Genomic DNA, 16,796 nt, shown 5'->3' with positions numbered 1-16,796 from the left:
CAATTTCAGTGAAAGTTACTAAAGACTTAAGTTGAACCCAAATATTGAGTGAACCAAAATAAACACAGGGAGTATACAAAAAACATCTCTGCTGAGCATAATTCTTCTCATTCCTCAAAGCTGCAATACCTGCTTTTCAAAGTATTTAACTCTCAGTCATTTAAATAACATGATGAAATTATATAATAAAATTAGTTTACATACTAAATAACAGCATCAAACCACTGGTTTATCCCCCTTGAAAGAAGGTGTTTAAATAATCCCACTGTTAGCTCCTGTAAAAGGACACACTTGTAAAATGTGTCCCTTTATTGTCCTCAAAAATGGGTTTCAGTGGAGTTAGCACAGGAAAAGTTAGAAAGGAAAAAGCTTTGGTGAATATGTAGTGATAGAAGTCCCTCCATACACCCCAATAAATGATATGAGCTACCCACAGGGCAGCACAGTTAAATTCAAAGTAAAAATCCATCTCTTTCTGGTAAGTGCAGCTATCATTAATATGCTGAACAGGCAGTGACCATGGATGAACATTCCACAAGTTTTTATCTAATTCTTCCATTGAACAATTTGAACAAAGATTTTGTAACATGATCTTTAGCTTTAATCAGGCCTGTTTTGTCCATCTGCTGGAACTCTTCATTAGCATTACTAATGCCTTCACCATGTGCATTATTTCCATCAAAATGAACTTTATTTCCACCCAGAAATCTGCTTGTTGAGGGATGGGCTACGGAGAGAGACATTTCAATTATAATTAGTCATTCCCTGCACTGTAGAATTCTTATTTGTTAGGGCTTTTTATCATGTACAGAAATGATAAACACTGTGATAGAGCTTTCTTTATAGACAAAATAAATAAAATAGGAAAGTTCCCAGCCTGACCATTAAATTCCCAGTTTGGTTCTGTTGTGCTTTGAGTGGCCCTGGGCAGCTATAGAAATGTGGTTTATTAAGGAAATTGCTGTGGTATTTAGTTTTTGTGAAAAGCTGTGAAGATGTACAAAAGCAGGATAAATAGAAACATCTCTGGTGCTGAGTGTGGTCAAGGGAAGCCTTGCAGTCAATAACAGGAGTTTATTTTGAGCTGCTCAGTCGTGTTTGAGAAGCAAAGTGTGCTGTGAGATAGGAGCATCAAAAGATATTTTCTGACCAGTTTGGGAAGATCCAGAGCAGGATAAGCTGAGCGCTCGGCCGTGGGGCTGTGGGGAGATGCACAGCACAGGGAAAACCTCCAGGAGCCTTCCAGGGGAAAATCGAAGTCCCAGGGGCAAGAAGCAGGTTTTCAGTTTCTTCTGCAGAACTGCAGGCAGTGACAGAACTGCACTGTCAGAGCCAGATAAAACAGAGGTGCTGGGTGCCTCAAACAGCAGAGACGACAGAAAAGGGTGAAAAATGAGGAGCTTTTACTGAGACCTTGAATACTCTATTTAAATCCACAGTTACTCTTGGGATTTGACTCTAAATAAAAATATGTACTGCATTGTTAAAAATTGTAAGTAGGGTAGCACATATGAGTAATAATAATTGTATGTTTAAAAATGGGAATACAGTGTTTAGTGATAATGGTAACATTTTCGGGTTTTTTTTTTCTCTCTGTACAGATAATTTCCACTTCTTTCAGGCTTGGAAGAAAACTCGTAAAGTATTATGAGACATAAAAGTGTTTTATTAACATTGAGCAGTTGTGTCCTAGAATATAAAATGTTGGGAAAAAAAACAGAAGTACTAATGCAAAAAGTTCTGATTATTCTCTGGAATAGGATATTTGAAAAGTAAAGGGAAAAAAGAGAATCAATTAATAACTAACTACCATTGCTTCATATATTAGCAGTTTGCTTAGTTTTTCTTGTGGGAAAAGTCCAAAATCAAGCAAAATAATTTCTTGTATTTTTTACATTGTCCTCTGAAATAACTCTGTGCTCTTTTTTATACATTCCTTGTTTCTAAAAAGCATGAATGGAGCAGGAACTATGTTTTCTTACTGTTCTGTTAAAATCTGGAAGCAGAAAATCTTTTGGAGAAGATAAACCTCATTGGGATCTAGAATTATAGAATAGAATATAGAATTGTAGACTGAGGGGTGAAAATGGAGAAAAGAGTGACAAGAAAATTCACCTAAATCAGTTCACTGATCAAGGAGGGGAAATGCTTCTAACAGAGGAGTTACACTTTGGAAAATATAAACCTTAAAACTGTGTTGATGTTTTGTTTCCTAAGTATTAGGGGAGCCTGGCCTGGAGTAAATTAAAATCTCTTATGATTTTTTTCCAGATTAAACCATTTATTCAGTTTAATGAAAAAAGTAAACTTTATATTCATACTGTATCATCTAATAATGGTAGAGCTCGTCCAGCTTTAGATTTTCAGTCAGAGCTGGATTCAGTCAGTCAGGTTGAACTGGAGGCTTGCTGTAAGCACAATTCCCTCCCCAACATATTCAACATGAAATCTTTCCTAAACAATAGGTGGGAAACTCAACTTCCTCTTCCTACCCGGCAAAACGTGTAGGTTATCCTGGAACTGAGAAGTTTAGAGCCCAGCAAAGGAGCTGTGGTGCAGCCACCTCCCAGGTAAACACACAGTGCAGCCAGGGAGGATTAACCTTGCTCAAGTGTCATCCTGAGCCATTCAAAGGAATGCTCACAATCAGTTTAATTAACATTTGTTAAAGGGTTCATGCAAGATGTTTTAATGTACCTTTGAATCACTAACAAATGTTATATGTGTGTCGTAGTGACTTCTTGTGGCTTCATTTACAGAACACTACAGAGTGTTCAATTATTGCCTCCAGAAAGCCAGGAAATTGTGGTTGAGATTAAATAAAGTTTTAGCAAACAAATAATTCTTGAAATTATCAGTGAGTGGATTTTCTGTGGATTTGAGATTGCAAATAAATAATATTTATTAAGCAGTCTAAGAGAGTATTGTTTAGAAAGTGAGGTAGTTTTGTCAACAGAGACTATCTATTCATATGCAATTAACGCTCTTCATTTATTTTAATTGCTTAGCAGTTAATGCTTCTAATCCTATTTTCCCACCTGTTAAGATAAGCTATTCAACCCCAGCTTTCCTTGTTATTTACCACATTCTCAGGCACTGTCAACAAGCTTAGACTGATTTCCATCTGAAGATAAATTCAGGAATTTTTAAAAATTCCTCAATGTAAATCGATTCCAACCAAAACTGCAAAAAGGAGGAAGAGACAGGAGAGTAAAAGCTGACTGCAGTGATGGCACTGATCAAGAAGAGAGCAGAGCCTCGAGCTCACCAGGAGCAGGGCAGGACTGTGGTGTGTTCTCTTGGTGCAGTGGTTGTGCTAATGACATAGAATTTCTGGATGAAAAGGAAAGCTGGGAATGTACTGCTGGGTGACTTAGCAACAGATTTCCTGTTTGTGGTTGAGTTAAATACTGTGTGTTTTCTTTCTGGTAGCATACAGAGTAATTACTTTTTCCTTTTTTCTTCCCTCTCCAGTGCAGTTAGGACAAAGACAACAGCACTGTTAGCTTTCTCCTTCAGTTCTAGAAATATGGAGGCCAGAACACTTCCCAGGGACTGAAAACTCAATCGCTGCTCTGGTGATCTGTCAGCTGCACTTTTCAAGCAGAAGCCTCTGCCTTGTCTGGCAAATGGAAATTCTACCACTGAATTATCAATTCTCACAAATCCAGCACCATTTTCCTTTTGGGACACACTTGGAGTGAGTGCCTCCTGCATGACTGAACTTCTGGTCTGTTCAGAGGGAGAGTGTTAGAGCTGAAAGATCTCACATTGCTGGGTTAGCCACTCATCCTCAGAGGCCTGTTTCAGCTCAGATATAAAATCTTGCACGTTTTGGGGATGCTCAGAATGCCTCATGCTTATCAGTGCCTGATCATTTTGCTGTCAGGTGATTGTGTGATCTCTGAGCTGCTGTGGGACTGAATGGGACTGAGATCACACCTCAGGAGAAATGTCAGCACCTACAGAGCAGGGGGTCTTTGGAGTTAGATGGTTGCAGTGTTGTGAAATGACATTAGTAATAAACAGTTCTGAAACCCATTTGCTTCAGAGATGAAGCCAAGTTAAGAACAGTTTGTACAACTGCTTGTTTCCACCCTCAGGCCACACTGTTGCTCTCAGAGTTGAGCCAAAATGCTGCAATGCAGTCTCTGCCAAAATGAGTTTGTCTGCCTGCCTCAGGCAGAGCTGTGGTTTTCTGGAGGGTTTTTCTTTGTTTCATTTTGATCTTGAGGGGCTTTTCCCTGTAATGTTTTCCTGATTGGGATAGCTGTGTTATTTCTCTTCACTCCTTTTGTTTGGAGCTACCTGCAGAGTTTATATGGTCATAAAGGTCCTCAGTTCATACATGGAATATTTGTTTCTCAATCCTGGAAATGGAGTGGGGTGGGGGAAGAACTCTAAAATGCAGCACTATGAGTAAAAACATTCTCAAAAAGAAAACAGGCTTTAACTTCTGCTGAGGAGGCTGTGAAGTGGATCTAATGGCACTTGATCTATGGCAAGCTTTTCAAAAGCAGGTCTCCAGCAAATCCTGCAGCAATGTTTTGTACAACACAAACTCCAGCAAATCCTGCAGCAATGTTTTGTACAACACAAACTATTCTAAGCCACAGCTGAAATCTCCAAATGGAGACTTGCAAAGCATTTGTAAATCAGAGTTTAAAAAATGCAATAACTCTGGTAAGCAAGCAGCCATGTGTCCCAGGAGGGCAGGCAAGCCCAGGAAGGGGAACTAAGAGCAGCTGTGGGACGACTTTTCATCACATGATGCAGCTGCAGCCCCGTGGCTGCACATCTTTCTCCATCACTCAGACCAGGGTACATTAATTACAATGTACCAGGAGTAAAACAAAAAATCCCCTGTGATGTTTGCAGTGATGTCCCCACACCTGACTTCAGTGGTTTTTTTTAATGTTTTGCTAAAATCAGGAATGTGATCTGAGTTCTGCTCCATCAAAACTGAATTAACTCAAGGCCTGGCTGTACATTTGCTCAGTTTTCTCGATTCCTCACATGTGCACTTGCTTTCACTCACACCACAGATTATTTTTGGCATCTTGTGCCAGCTGCTCCTGAATCTTAGAGGTCGGTTAATGTAAAGGTTTTACTGAAGAACACTTGGCTCGTGCAGTATGAGCAGCATTGTGGCACATTTACAACATTTGAGGACAAAAAGTTCTTGAGCACTGAAGAAGCTATGCTGAACAAATAGAGCTACAGAATTTGGTTTAAAAACTCTTAAACTTGTGCATAGAGATGCCAGGCTGTTGGAAATTCTTGTCTGTTTTCTCTGAATGTGGACTGACTGAACTTTGTCTCCATATACAGGTGCTGCTAAATACAGAAAAATAGAGATAGCAGAGAAAACCCAAAATGGTCATTAGAGCTAATTGAAAAGAAAAAAAACAGATTTGAGCATTTCTTTTTAACAAACCAATGTTAAACTGGAGCTGTAGAATGATATCCTGTAAATTATAAATGGATGTAGCTGGAAATAACATGACATTGCCTGGCATTGCAAACAGATGATTAAATTCATGATTACTTGATTAATTTCATCATTACAACTTAGGTATGGTTAAGACGGTATCACAAACTATGTCCAAATAATTATTGTTAAAATCAAGAGAATGAGAAAAATTAAGTAAGAGATGGATCTCAAAGGAAATTTTAGAACAGAGCATCTAGACAGAGCTAGCCTATTTTATAACCTACTAACTTCTGCTGCCAAGATTCTACTTTGAGTTCAAGATACCTGCCAGTTTTAGAGCTGTCCCTTTATTTGAAAGCTGATGTTGTCAGAGTTTATCAACAGGTGTTCATTGCTGGATTTAAAAGGTAAATATTTCCCCCAGTACTCAGGTAAGCCTCAGAGAGCCACGAGAAATGGAGAGCCCCCTGAATCTCAGGTTTGTATCACTGTGTGTGTATTAGACACAGATCAGAAATTCACTATTCTGTCTTGTTTCTCTTTTGGGACCCTCTCCTAGAGGGTAATAAATGAATACATTTACATCTGAATGTGAACTCCAAAGGATTGCCCTTGTCCCACCAAAGCAACAGATCACGATGGTGTTCATGACTGCTTATTCAACATAATTTAGCAAGTATTGATTCGGCTATACAACACAAAATGCACATTTTTCTTTTAAAATAGACACAATATTGATATGAAGACATCTGTCAACATGACGCCTTTAATTTGACCCGTGACCCGTGATTTTCCTCTGTCCATGCCTGAGTCCTTCGGTTTTCACAGCGAGGCTTGGCCGAAGGGATTCTGAATTCCACAGAAATGGTTTAAGCGTTCTCCATTGCTGTAATCCATGGGCACGGGCAGATAACTCAGATATTGTTCAGCCTGCGGAAGAGAGAGGCAGCTTTGGGGTGCTCTAAGCGCCCTCCCAAAAACCGCCGGGAACTTTTATCAAAGACTGGGCAAGTCAATTTACAAAAGCACGTAGCGACAGGACCCGGCAGAATAGGTTCAAACTGGAAAAGCGAAGGTTTCCAGTCGATATGAGGAAGAAATGTTAATAGAAATCCTAATGCTGTGCAGATGGGGCGGCCACGGCTGCGCTGGGCAGCCTGTGCTAAGGCCGGCCCAGGATCGCTGGGCGTGCCCAAGGCCAGGTGGGACGGGCATTGCGGACACCTGTGCCAGCGGCAGTGCCCCGCCCACGGCAGGACGGGCAGTGCCGGCCCCTCCCAGCGCCCCGTGCCATAACCCCGGCCCGGGCAGCAGCCGGGCCCTTCCCCGCTCCCGGGGGCGTTCCGAGCTCCCCTCACGGCTCCGCCATTTGCTGCCCGCTGCCGCAGGGCGCAGGCGCGCGCCGCCCGCTCAGGCGCGGTGGCTCGGGCGGGCCGTGCGCGTGCGCGGCGGGGCCGGGGGAGCAGCGGAGCCGCCCCGGGCGGAGCGGGCGCGGGCGCGGGGGGCCCATGGGGCCGGTGCGGCCGTGAGCGCTCGGCTCGGCTCGGCTCGGCTCGGCTCGGCCCGGCGGGGGCAGCCCCGCGGAGCCATGGACGGACACGCGGCTCCGGGCGCGGGCGGCGAGGAGCCGCTGAGCTCCGGCAGGATGAACGCGAAGCGCGGCGGGCGCGCCGCGGAAGAGGAGAGCCGGAACAAGCCCAAGCTGGTGAGCGCGCCGGGAGCGGGCGGGGAGCGGGGAACGGCCCCGGCTCGAGCGGCGGCTGCAGCCGGAGGAGGGGGCGCGGATGCGGCGCTCCCGGCGCGGAACGCGGGGCGTGGGAGCCTTGCCGGGGATTGGCGGCTCCGCGCTCCGGGGCTCCGTGCGGGTTCGGGGGAGGCAGAGCCCAGAAGGGCCGGGCCGCGGTGCCGCTGCTCGGGGCCGGGCTGGGCGCTGGGCGCGGGCGGCGGCGGAGTTCCCACGCTCGGGAGGGGACAGGGACAGGGACAGCCACAGGGACAGGGACAGCGCTGCTCCGCAGCCTGTGCCCCGCTCGGCCGCCGGAGCCGGGTGCGGCCGGCCCCGCTGAAGCATCCAGAACCATCGCGGTGATCGCCGTGCGAACCACGTGCTTGCCAATGGAACCTCTCACTTCATGGGAAAACAATCGCACAGACTGGCTGCTGTCGTATGGCTTTTTGGAACGTAAATCCTACGACTGCGGTTGCTTATAATGGCTGTGCTCTTTGGTCAGTTTACTGACAGAGCTGATAAATCAAAATACATGTGGAGTCTAAGGCAGCATCACTGGGTTGTATCACAGTTCATACATACTGCAGCAGCAAAAGCTGTAATATGACAGTGTTTACATTTTATTGTTTACATTTGTCAGTTGCACGTGTTGAACCGACCCCGTTTAACTCAGTTCTTGCTGTATTTCCAAAAGCAACAGTGTAGCAGACACTTATAACTCACTGACTCTTCTCCTTGGAGAGAGTACTCACGTTACAAACTTTATTTAACCTGTTGCAAGGGCTTTCCCCGATGCTGGTAAAACTGTATCGGAATTGAAGTTCTCCCACCCTGTGCTCCTTTAATGGTTATCTTCTGGCTTTTAGATAATCAGCCTGACTACTGCAGTTTGGATTCTTGTGGTTTGTTTGGAGTTTTTTCTTGTTATGTTTGTTGTTGTTTTTTTTTTTTTTTTTTTTGTTGGTTTTTTTTTGTTGTTGTTGCTGAACATGAAGTTAGCGTTTGGGGAAGTTGGTAAATTTAACATTGAGGCATAGAAAAGTTACTTAAAGTTGTAATTGTTTCAGGGGATGACAATCAGAAGCATGAATGACTTTAGCTGATTTTGTATTAAAATTGACAAAGTGTATCTTGGCAAAAGATAAGCGCATGTAGTGTTTTGTTTTGTTTCATGGTGTTATTGGAAACAAACTCGTGTTTCCTTGCATAGGATAAACTTTGTATAAACAGCACCTTTGGGTATGTTTATGTAACTACCCCTACTATTTCCTGCTGAAGTATCTAAGATACTTTCCCTGCCTGAAGATTCCAGCAGGGAACTGATTCAAAAATCACTCAGGGAAGTGCTTCTCTTGGTAGCTGTGAACATAAACTTGAATTTTGCTCTAGCAGAAGAGAACTCTGTTCTGATAGAAACACATAATTTGAAAAATCAAAGTGAAATGAGCTCAAAATTGGGTTGAACAGGATGCCTATTTCCACTGCATGGTCTATTCACTTATTTTAGAATCACTAGAATAAACTTTCATTGTTCCATTGAGTGGAAAAAAGAACATTATGTTAATATTTGACTTCATTCACAGCAGTGTGCATTTGTTTCTTGAGGGGGTGGATGATTGCAGTCCAGCAGCACCCTGGATCAGAGCAGGGATATATTGCTCAAATCAGAGCCTTCTGAAAGATAGCTTTGCCCTGGGGTAGGTGACTGGCCCTTGATGATGGAATTGAGTGAGTGGGCTGAATAGGAAAGCAGATTTTTTTTTTTTTTTCACTCTGGACACAATGTACCTGAAACGAAGAGAGATTTACTTTTGGGGGAGAAAAAGATTCAGTTGGAGTGACTGGACAGCCAGATTTACCAATTATTACCGTGGGTTTGTAAGGGAAGAACAAGGCTGTAATCAGCGAAAGGCTTCATCCATCATACAGGGGAGTGATCCTACAAAATTGTGCTGGCTTTAATGGGAATGAGGAGTTGGTTCTGCTGGGCTGGCGTTGTCCCCAGGCACTGGCAGAGCACTCTTACTTACACCTCATCCCTGTTCTCTTTGTGCCAGATAAAGATGTGTTTGGGACCTGTGGCAAGGAAGCCACGCTGTTTATGCTGGGCTGGGCTGTCTCTGAGCTCATACCCAAAGTTCCTCACAGCTGGGTGTGGAGATGCTCTTGGTTCATCTTTGTAACTCACAGTCCCTGGAGTTTCAGTGGAGTGCAGAGGTGAATCAGCCTGCAGTCCCTGTCAGGTGTTGGGTGTAATTCCAGGAGCTCAGACAGGAGTGTGCCTCCTCCCAAACTCATTTCACACATCCAGGGCAGTGCTGAGCAAGGGCTTGCTGGGAGAGGCTGCAGCTGCACAAGAGGAGGAAGTATTTCTGGTTCCTGGCACAGGAGCTGAAATTAGGCAAATCCTTGGGAAGGAGTCCAGAGGAATGATATTTTTATGATAAAAATGGCTCTAGGTGACAGAGGGCTAGGAACTGAAGTTGTTATCCTGAGGGAAGGGAAGCTAGAATAGAAAGGTGGAAGGTTTTTATTTCTCTGTTCTCTTCATCTGAGACTCAAAGCTGCTCTGCCTGCAGACGTGCAGGGCTTTGTTTGGTGGGGATTTTTAGGGCTGCTGCCTGATCAATGGCACTTTTCCTGATGGACAGGAAGCAGGACTGGGCTGTGGGGAGAGAATCTGTGCTGGGAAGGAAAACAATGCTTGAAGTAATTCTCTGTAAGACAATTGACTATGTACACACACAAATAATTAAGGGTGAGCTGTATCAGGACTAGTGATTCATTTATTTTCTGCTTTAGGTAGTTGGGAGAGTTGTTCAGGTTTCATGCCATTTGTTGAATGTGACTGAGCTGCACAATGAGAATTTAGTTCCAGTTTTTATAATAGTAAAGCAGTGTGTAAGCTGAAGTATTTTACTGAAGTTTGGTATCAGTGTTAACAGCACTCAATTGCTGCTGAGGCAGCTCTGGGTTGGTGTTTTGGGGTTTTTTTTCCCCTTTTTTTCCCCCTGGCTTAAGGACTAGGGGTTGGAACAAGTGCCTGGTATTTTTGTCGTCATTTTTGTTTACAGTGAAATGGGCAGAAAAAATCTAGATTGTTTTGGCAAACAATCATCTGATCTCACGTCAGCCCTGAGAATAGGCTGGCAGGAGGTGGCAGAGAGCAGCTCATGGGTTTGGCAACATCCTAAGTTGCTTGTGTTAAAGCATGCCTGTTCTGCTAGGGCAAACACTCTAAATTAAGGTTGTCAGGGAGATTGCTGGGATTCCTCTGTTGGTTAATGCTTAACTCAGATGTTCTTTGCTCTCCTCCACACTTCAGTCACATGGGAAAGAGATAATTCTGTCAGGGACCTAGGAAATGGGAGTGCTTGAAGGGTGTCAGCTCTGGTTTACAGAGCTGGGGTAGCTTACCAAGGGCCTGGAAAGTTGAGCATCTTTGTGGTGGAGAAGTTGAAGCCAGACTTTTGACAAAAGTTCATGGCAGAAGAAGGGGAGACAGAGGTCATAAAAAGGAGCTGGAGAGGAGGCTAAAAGGGGGGAGATGATTTGAAGGGTGATCAAGTATTTGTTGGTCAGAGACACTGAGATCACTGTTGTTGGAGCTTTTCAAGTTCTGAACCTGGACAGAATCTTTAGCGTGGTGATGTGGATTTGGTGGGTGACCCTGCTTTTTGAGCTGCCCTGAGAAGAGTGAGATGCTTTCAAACTGTGGTTCTGTGAGTCAGCACTGGAGAAGAGGTGCTGTAACAGGGTTTGGGTGCTCTGGGAGTGGTAGAGCACTGCCTAACTGGAAATTACCATGGCCAGTGGTTTTGGGGGGTGTTATTAATTCCAGTAAACATCTCATGTCACTGTAGGATTAGCAGAAGCACGTGGTGGCCAGGACATGCTCACACTCACTGCTGTACCCCCAGGCTCCCTCCAGGTCTGTGTGGGAGCTGTTCAGTGCAGGATTCTCCACTTCCTACAGACCACATTTCTGAAAGGGGCTGCCTTCTGAGTGTGATGTGGCCTTTAGAATCAGATTAGGAGGAAGATGTTGTGTAAATAACTTGCAGAACAAATTGTTAGGGGGAAGAGAGAGCTCCTTTAATTGGAGAACAAGAGGATTTGGTGATTCACCCAAGGAGCATCTCATATTTTGTTTTAAAAGCAGAAATTGTTTGTGCTTAACACTGAAGTCTTTTAAACCATGTGAGCTTTGAGAAAAGCTAGGAACTCAACATTCTGACTAATGTGCCATAACCTGGCATCAAACAGTGGGATAAAAGTTTTTATGAAGTCACTTTAGAACAGAAGTAAGCTGAGTGTGCTTGGGAGAGGTTTCCCAGCTGTGCTGCACCACCCATATCAGTGCAGGAGTGGAGTGATTTAAGTTGTGCCTATCAATCCCTGTCAGACAGACTGTGTGCTGCAGGGCCCACCAAAAAAAAAACCAAACTGTGTTCTTCTTGCATGACTCCTTTAGATAGCTGTGCACTGCATACGTGAACTATGAGTCAGGTTGAGCAGAGAATTTTGGCAATCAAATCAAATGTCTTACATTTGAAATCACAGTGTCTCTGAGTGAGAGCTGTGCATGCCTGCAGAGAGTTCTTGTTTCAAGTGTACGTGTGAGGAAAAGGTGCACCAAAATGCTTGTGTTCTAAGAGAGTCTTGGGATAATTAGCTGAAATCAGGATATTCCAGCAAGTGAAGCTGTCCTGGGGTGACTTTAGGATGCTGGTCTGTCTAACCCAGAAATAATTGTGCACCTTTAAGGCTGGTTCTGAGAGCAAAGGGGCAAAGAAGCAGCACACAGTTTTTCTCCCAAATTTGCCCTGAACCAGGACAGAAGTTATCAAGGGTACAACCATTACTGAAAAGTAAAATTAATGTCTTCTGGAACTTCTGTTGCTTGGAGTTGTCCTGGTCAGGCGCTGCATGGAGGGTAGGGCTGGCTTGGTGCTGATGTTTAGGTAAATGCTGGAGCCTGCAATGGGAATTGCTGTTGACACCGTGCGAGGTGATAGAGACAGTGATAAGCCTATCTGTGGTAATTAAACTTCCTGAACGACTCCTTGTGAGACAAAGCTGTAGAGCACTTGTGAACCTACAGGAAGCTTTGCAAACAGAGCAGATTCCGCCAGGCTGGGTGAAAGGCAGCTGTGAGAGCTGGCAGTGGGCACAGCAGGTGGAGGTGGTGCTGGCTGGGGCTGCAGGCAGCTGGTGCTGGATGTTCCGTGTGCCAGGGTGAACTTTGGTTCTGGTGTCCCACACTTGGGATTGCTGGTGGCCCAGCAGAAGGAAAAGATCTGCCTCTCCCCTTGGAGTGGGCTACAAGATGACTTCATGTTTTCTGCATCATTTGCAGTTGTCTGGGAGTAAACAGTAAAGCAGTAATGGCTAATAACCTCCCTCTGCTTCTTTTCATCCTTGTCCAAATTGAGAGTACAACAAGCAATGTCAGCTGCTGCTGGAGCAACTCTCAATTTCAGTTTGTTCTTCATCACTTTGCTTGTTCAACCTTGAAGCACAAGAAGTTAGGAGATTACTCAAATGAGTGATTTTAGCAGTTGCTTGAAGCTTTTATATCATTATTCCTTACCAAAAAGCAATAATGCGGTAACTTTGTTTAGGAGGAAATAAGGGTTTTTTTCTTAAAATCAGCTATGGTGGTAGAACCGATAATTTTGGGAGATTGAAATAATTGAAAAACCTTCTTTAGTATTTGTGTAGCAATTGATAAGGCTGCAGGTAGACAAAGGTAACTTGTCTCAAACTTGCATATTGGTTTTGTATCAAACAGATCTTCAAATCTTGTGAGTGGCTTTTTGCTGCAGCATTGGAGGAGTGAGCAGCCCAAGGATTCCCACCTGTACCTGTGGCTTGTCCCAGGCAGATAGGTGGGATGCTGTGTGACAGAGGTAGCACTAACACAGCCTGCAAGGCAAATGTGTTCTACCTGGTAACAATAAATGGGTGGCAGAAGGGGGTGCCAGGTCAAGAATTGGCTTTTTTAGGGAGCAGCACGCCCTGCTCCCCTTGGTGCTCTGCTGACATCAGTTTTGTGTGGCAGTGGGACAGACAAGGTCCTGAAATGAACCTGTCAGAACCATCCCTGTGCTATTTGCTCTTCTCTGATTATTTGCTAGAACCAATGAGACTGGAATTATGGCACATTAAACTCCTCCTGTTGGATGAATCTGTCTAAAGTTCATCCACCAGTTCCATGGAATTGTGTCTGCTTTTCAGCCCTCCTCTCCTGATCACCTGGACATGATGTGATAGCAGCACAGATCTGAGAAGGATCTGCTGTGGCAGTGAAATAATAATGTGATATACATCATGATCTAAACCATGGACTCCTCTGATTTATAGAAATGGAGAAATACCTTGGAAGTTCAGTTCTGGAACAAGCCACACATGGGAATTTTATGGTGTGCTACAGCTCCTGAAGGTTTTTGGTTCACCTGGGTGTGGTAATATTTGGCCTGAAGGTGTAGTGCAGAGTGTGGTGGCACCACACCTTGTGTGTTGTGTAAGGCAGGGTTGTTCTGAGGAGTTTCTAATGGACACAGGCTCCTCCCGTGGAAACAGCAAACTCTGGGGAGAGTGAGGGCAGGGCAGAGCTGGGGTGGTGCTTGTGGCAGGCAGCCTTCTTGTCAGGCTCCTTTCCTTTGAGTGATCCTCAGGGAAATCATGGCAGGCAGGAGGGTATTGGGGAAAATGGTGAATGTGGTCAATGTCTGATGTGTCTGCTGCCTGCACGTGTTCTTTGCATAGTGTTACTAGAAATACTCTCAATTTGAAACAGTTTAAACTTGTTTCAAAGGCTGAAAATGTTACTGTAAAAGTGACTGATTGAAAACAATGTCACTGGAAAAGGTACTGAGTTGTATTTAGTGATTTTTGTGTGTGTAAATATAAACACACTGCTGCCCTGTTTATAGTGGAAATATGAACTTTTCTTTTTATAACAAGGCTCCATGAACACATTTAGTTTGTCCCTTTGAGTCAGAATAAATACATAAGAACTTGCTTGAGGACTGTGGAACTTTGAGTGCTGCTACCTTGCAGTTTAGAATAAGTTTCTAAATAAAAAAAAATTAAAATATCCTGGGAATAGTGGTGTAGAATCTGAAGCCCTGGTGCTGCAGGACTGTTGCTCTTCAGCCAGGAGAGCAGCAGCTGTAATTTTAGGTTCCAAAGGCTGCGGGAATTGCAGCATTGGTGGGTGCAGGTTGCTTTGAGGGACACAGCCTGGTTCTTGGCTCAGGACTAGCTGGTCAAACATTAATGACTTTGTCCTGGCTGGAGTCACAGGAACAAACTGCTCCATGCTATGTGTGCAGGTGTGAAGGTGAGAGGAAATAACCTGAGACCTTCAATGTCCCCGTGGACACCTTTTTGTCACAGTTAGTTGGTTATTATGTGTTCACAGTGGCTCTGTAGAAATTCAGTTTGGGCTCAGGGATGGTGGAACAAGCCAAAATGAGTACTTGGTCAGGAGAAATGTTAGTTCTGCAGTTCATTACTCCTCCTTAATATGGTAGGAGCTAATGATGGTTGTTATAATGGCCTTTAAGGGTGCCTGTGCTTCAGTATTTTTAAGGAGTGTGGCTTTGTCAGGAACAAACACAAAGGCAACATGAGATTCATTGGATTCTAGCCCCTAATAACAGAATACAAGCTGTTAATTCTTGTGCAGTAGAAAGTTTTCTGTTTCCTTGTCTGCATTTTGGTTCTTTGTGTTCTTTCTCTTGCTGTGAATTATTTTTGTCTGTTAAATTTGAGTAACTTCTGAAGTACTTTGGTTTCATAATGGAGCTGAGCTGGATGTTTGCATTTGTAATTGTGTGAGTACAGGAGGAGGTGAGAACTTGACAGTTAATGAGAGTTGAAGTGGTTGTGTGTCCCAGCTGTATTAGAACAGGGGAGAATTTCCATAAAGAAGGAAGAAGACAGAGCACATCAGGCTGGGAATATGCACTGGTGCCATGCATGTTTGAATTGTTGGGCCAAGTTGCACAGTGCCACAGGAGCTGAGCCCTCTGCCATCGCTCAGGCTGGCCCTGCCCCTCCTGGGAGCTGCGCTGTGACTTTATCTGATTTGTGCACACTGAAGGGAATGGTACAGTGACAAACTCACAGCACTGAGTTTTGTTTTCATCCTCCAGTTTATTGGAGCTTGGTGGTGATGTTCCCAAACTGGAAAGGTGAAGAGTGCAGCAGAGGTTTGGTGAAGGTTCTGCCTGAAAACCAAAAAGGCAATTTTCATTTTTAATATGCATTCATATTTGAACTTGAGGCAAAGCTTGGGTGGATAGGACAGGCTTCCTAAATCCATTAAGGTTGGTTTATACTGTTCTGTGATTCAGACTAATTCCTGAATGCCTTCTAAGATAAGCAGTATTCCCATCAGTTAACATTTGATGTTTCAAAAGAGTTGTTTTGTGAAAAACCTTTATAAGATTCATGTAAGTGTTCTGGGGTAGCCAAAGCACATTGAACACATAATATTAAGTAAACCTTATTTTTTTTTTTGCTTATCTCTCTTAGATCTCTTTTAGCAGAAAATAACAGATTCTCCATAATATGACAAGTTTCTCTAATTGTCGTGAATTCCAGTTTCTTCTTAATAGGGACCCTCACCTGTACTGAAGTCAAGTGACACCATGGGATTCCTCATTATGAAGTACAATGTAATTCCTCTCTGTTCACATGTGCTTCATTTCCTACTTCCCCAAAGGACAAGTATTCTTCTGAGGATGCTGTTACAAACAGGAAAGAATAGGGAAGAGAGCAGGAAGACCTGGAGTGTGACACAGCAGCTGTACATTGTTCAACCCAATACTCTTTGCCTGTTGAGTACATTGTGGTCCATGCCTGTGGAAGTTATTTAATCTTGAATTTCAGTTCTGTGAGGCAAAGCCAGAGTTCCCTGCTATAGCAGCAGCACTACTCATTTTTCCAGGCTTTAGTATCACATCATTTATTATTAAGGGAGAAAAAAGGGGCTTTACCACCAGCTTATTGTAATGCAGAGATCAAATACTGCTCTGATTAAGTACTTGCCCTTTACTTGTAGGTCTGTCTTGGAAGACAGACAACATTATTCTAAGAAGTTGTTGACATGATCCCTGGGACCATGTTCCAAGTCTGCTGAGTACAGACAAATGAATGTTCTTCACAAGGAATTGCAGCTCCTTTGGCTCCCTGCACCCCTTGTGCTGCCAGCTTGTTTGTGGGCTGTGGTTTGGTTGGTTGGATTTTCTTACTACTTACAAAACAACCCAAACAAAGCAGATACACATGTTCTCACTTTCTCAGAGCCTATCAAAGGCAATCTATTCCATTTTCCAGGAACTGCCCAGTGTCCAGTGAAGCTCCTGCAGCTTGCTGTGGGTGTTCTGCTTTAAGTGTCAGTCCTCTCCCAACAGATGCATTCTGCCAGCTTAACTTCTCAAATGGTTTTGTAGGAAAAATCCAAATGGAGTCTGACACTTATTTCAGTGTTTAATGTACCCACAAGAGCGAGAGATGTTCTACACAACCACCAGCACGCAGTGAAAAATCTTACCAAATCCCTCTCTGCACAGAACAGCAAGAGAAGTTTAGAGAAGCTGAGCCTGCCCCTTGCAGGGC

General features: G+C 44.0%; 1 protein-coding gene and 1 long non-coding RNA gene across 4 annotated transcripts in view; one reads left to right on the top strand and one right to left on the bottom strand.

The window, feature by feature from the left end:
- Nucleotides 1-5,526: 5,526 nt before the first annotated feature.
- LOC132080208 (uncharacterized) lies at nucleotides 5,527-6,656 on the bottom strand. Its single transcript, XR_009419520.1, has 2 exons — nucleotides 6,456-6,656; nucleotides 5,527-6,364 (listed from the first exon to the last, which is right to left on the bottom strand). It is a non-coding gene; the product is annotated as an uncharacterized LOC132080208 (long non-coding RNA).
- Nucleotides 6,657-6,896: 240 nt separating this feature from the next.
- DIAPH2 (diaphanous related formin 2) overlaps nucleotides 6,897-16,796 on the top strand; it is a 171,291-nt gene continuing 161,391 nt past the window's right edge. For all 3 annotated transcript variants that reach the window (XM_059483044.1, XM_059483043.1, XM_059483041.1), the window contains exon 1: nucleotides 6,897-7,139. In XM_059483044.1, the coding sequence (XP_059339027.1) occupies nucleotides 7,023-7,139 (117 nt within the window). In that variant the 5' untranslated portion in view covers nucleotides 6,897-7,022. The remainder of the gene's footprint in view (nucleotides 7,140-16,796) is intronic.

This window comes from Ammospiza nelsoni, chromosome 15 (assembly GCF_027579445.1).
Source record: "Ammospiza nelsoni isolate bAmmNel1 chromosome 15, bAmmNel1.pri, whole genome shotgun sequence".
Lineage (NCBI taxonomy): Eukaryota > Metazoa > Chordata > Aves > Passeriformes > Passerellidae > Ammospiza > Ammospiza nelsoni.
The sequence above is the reverse complement of the archived record's forward strand: the minus strand, read 5'-3'. Positions and strand labels throughout refer to the sequence as shown.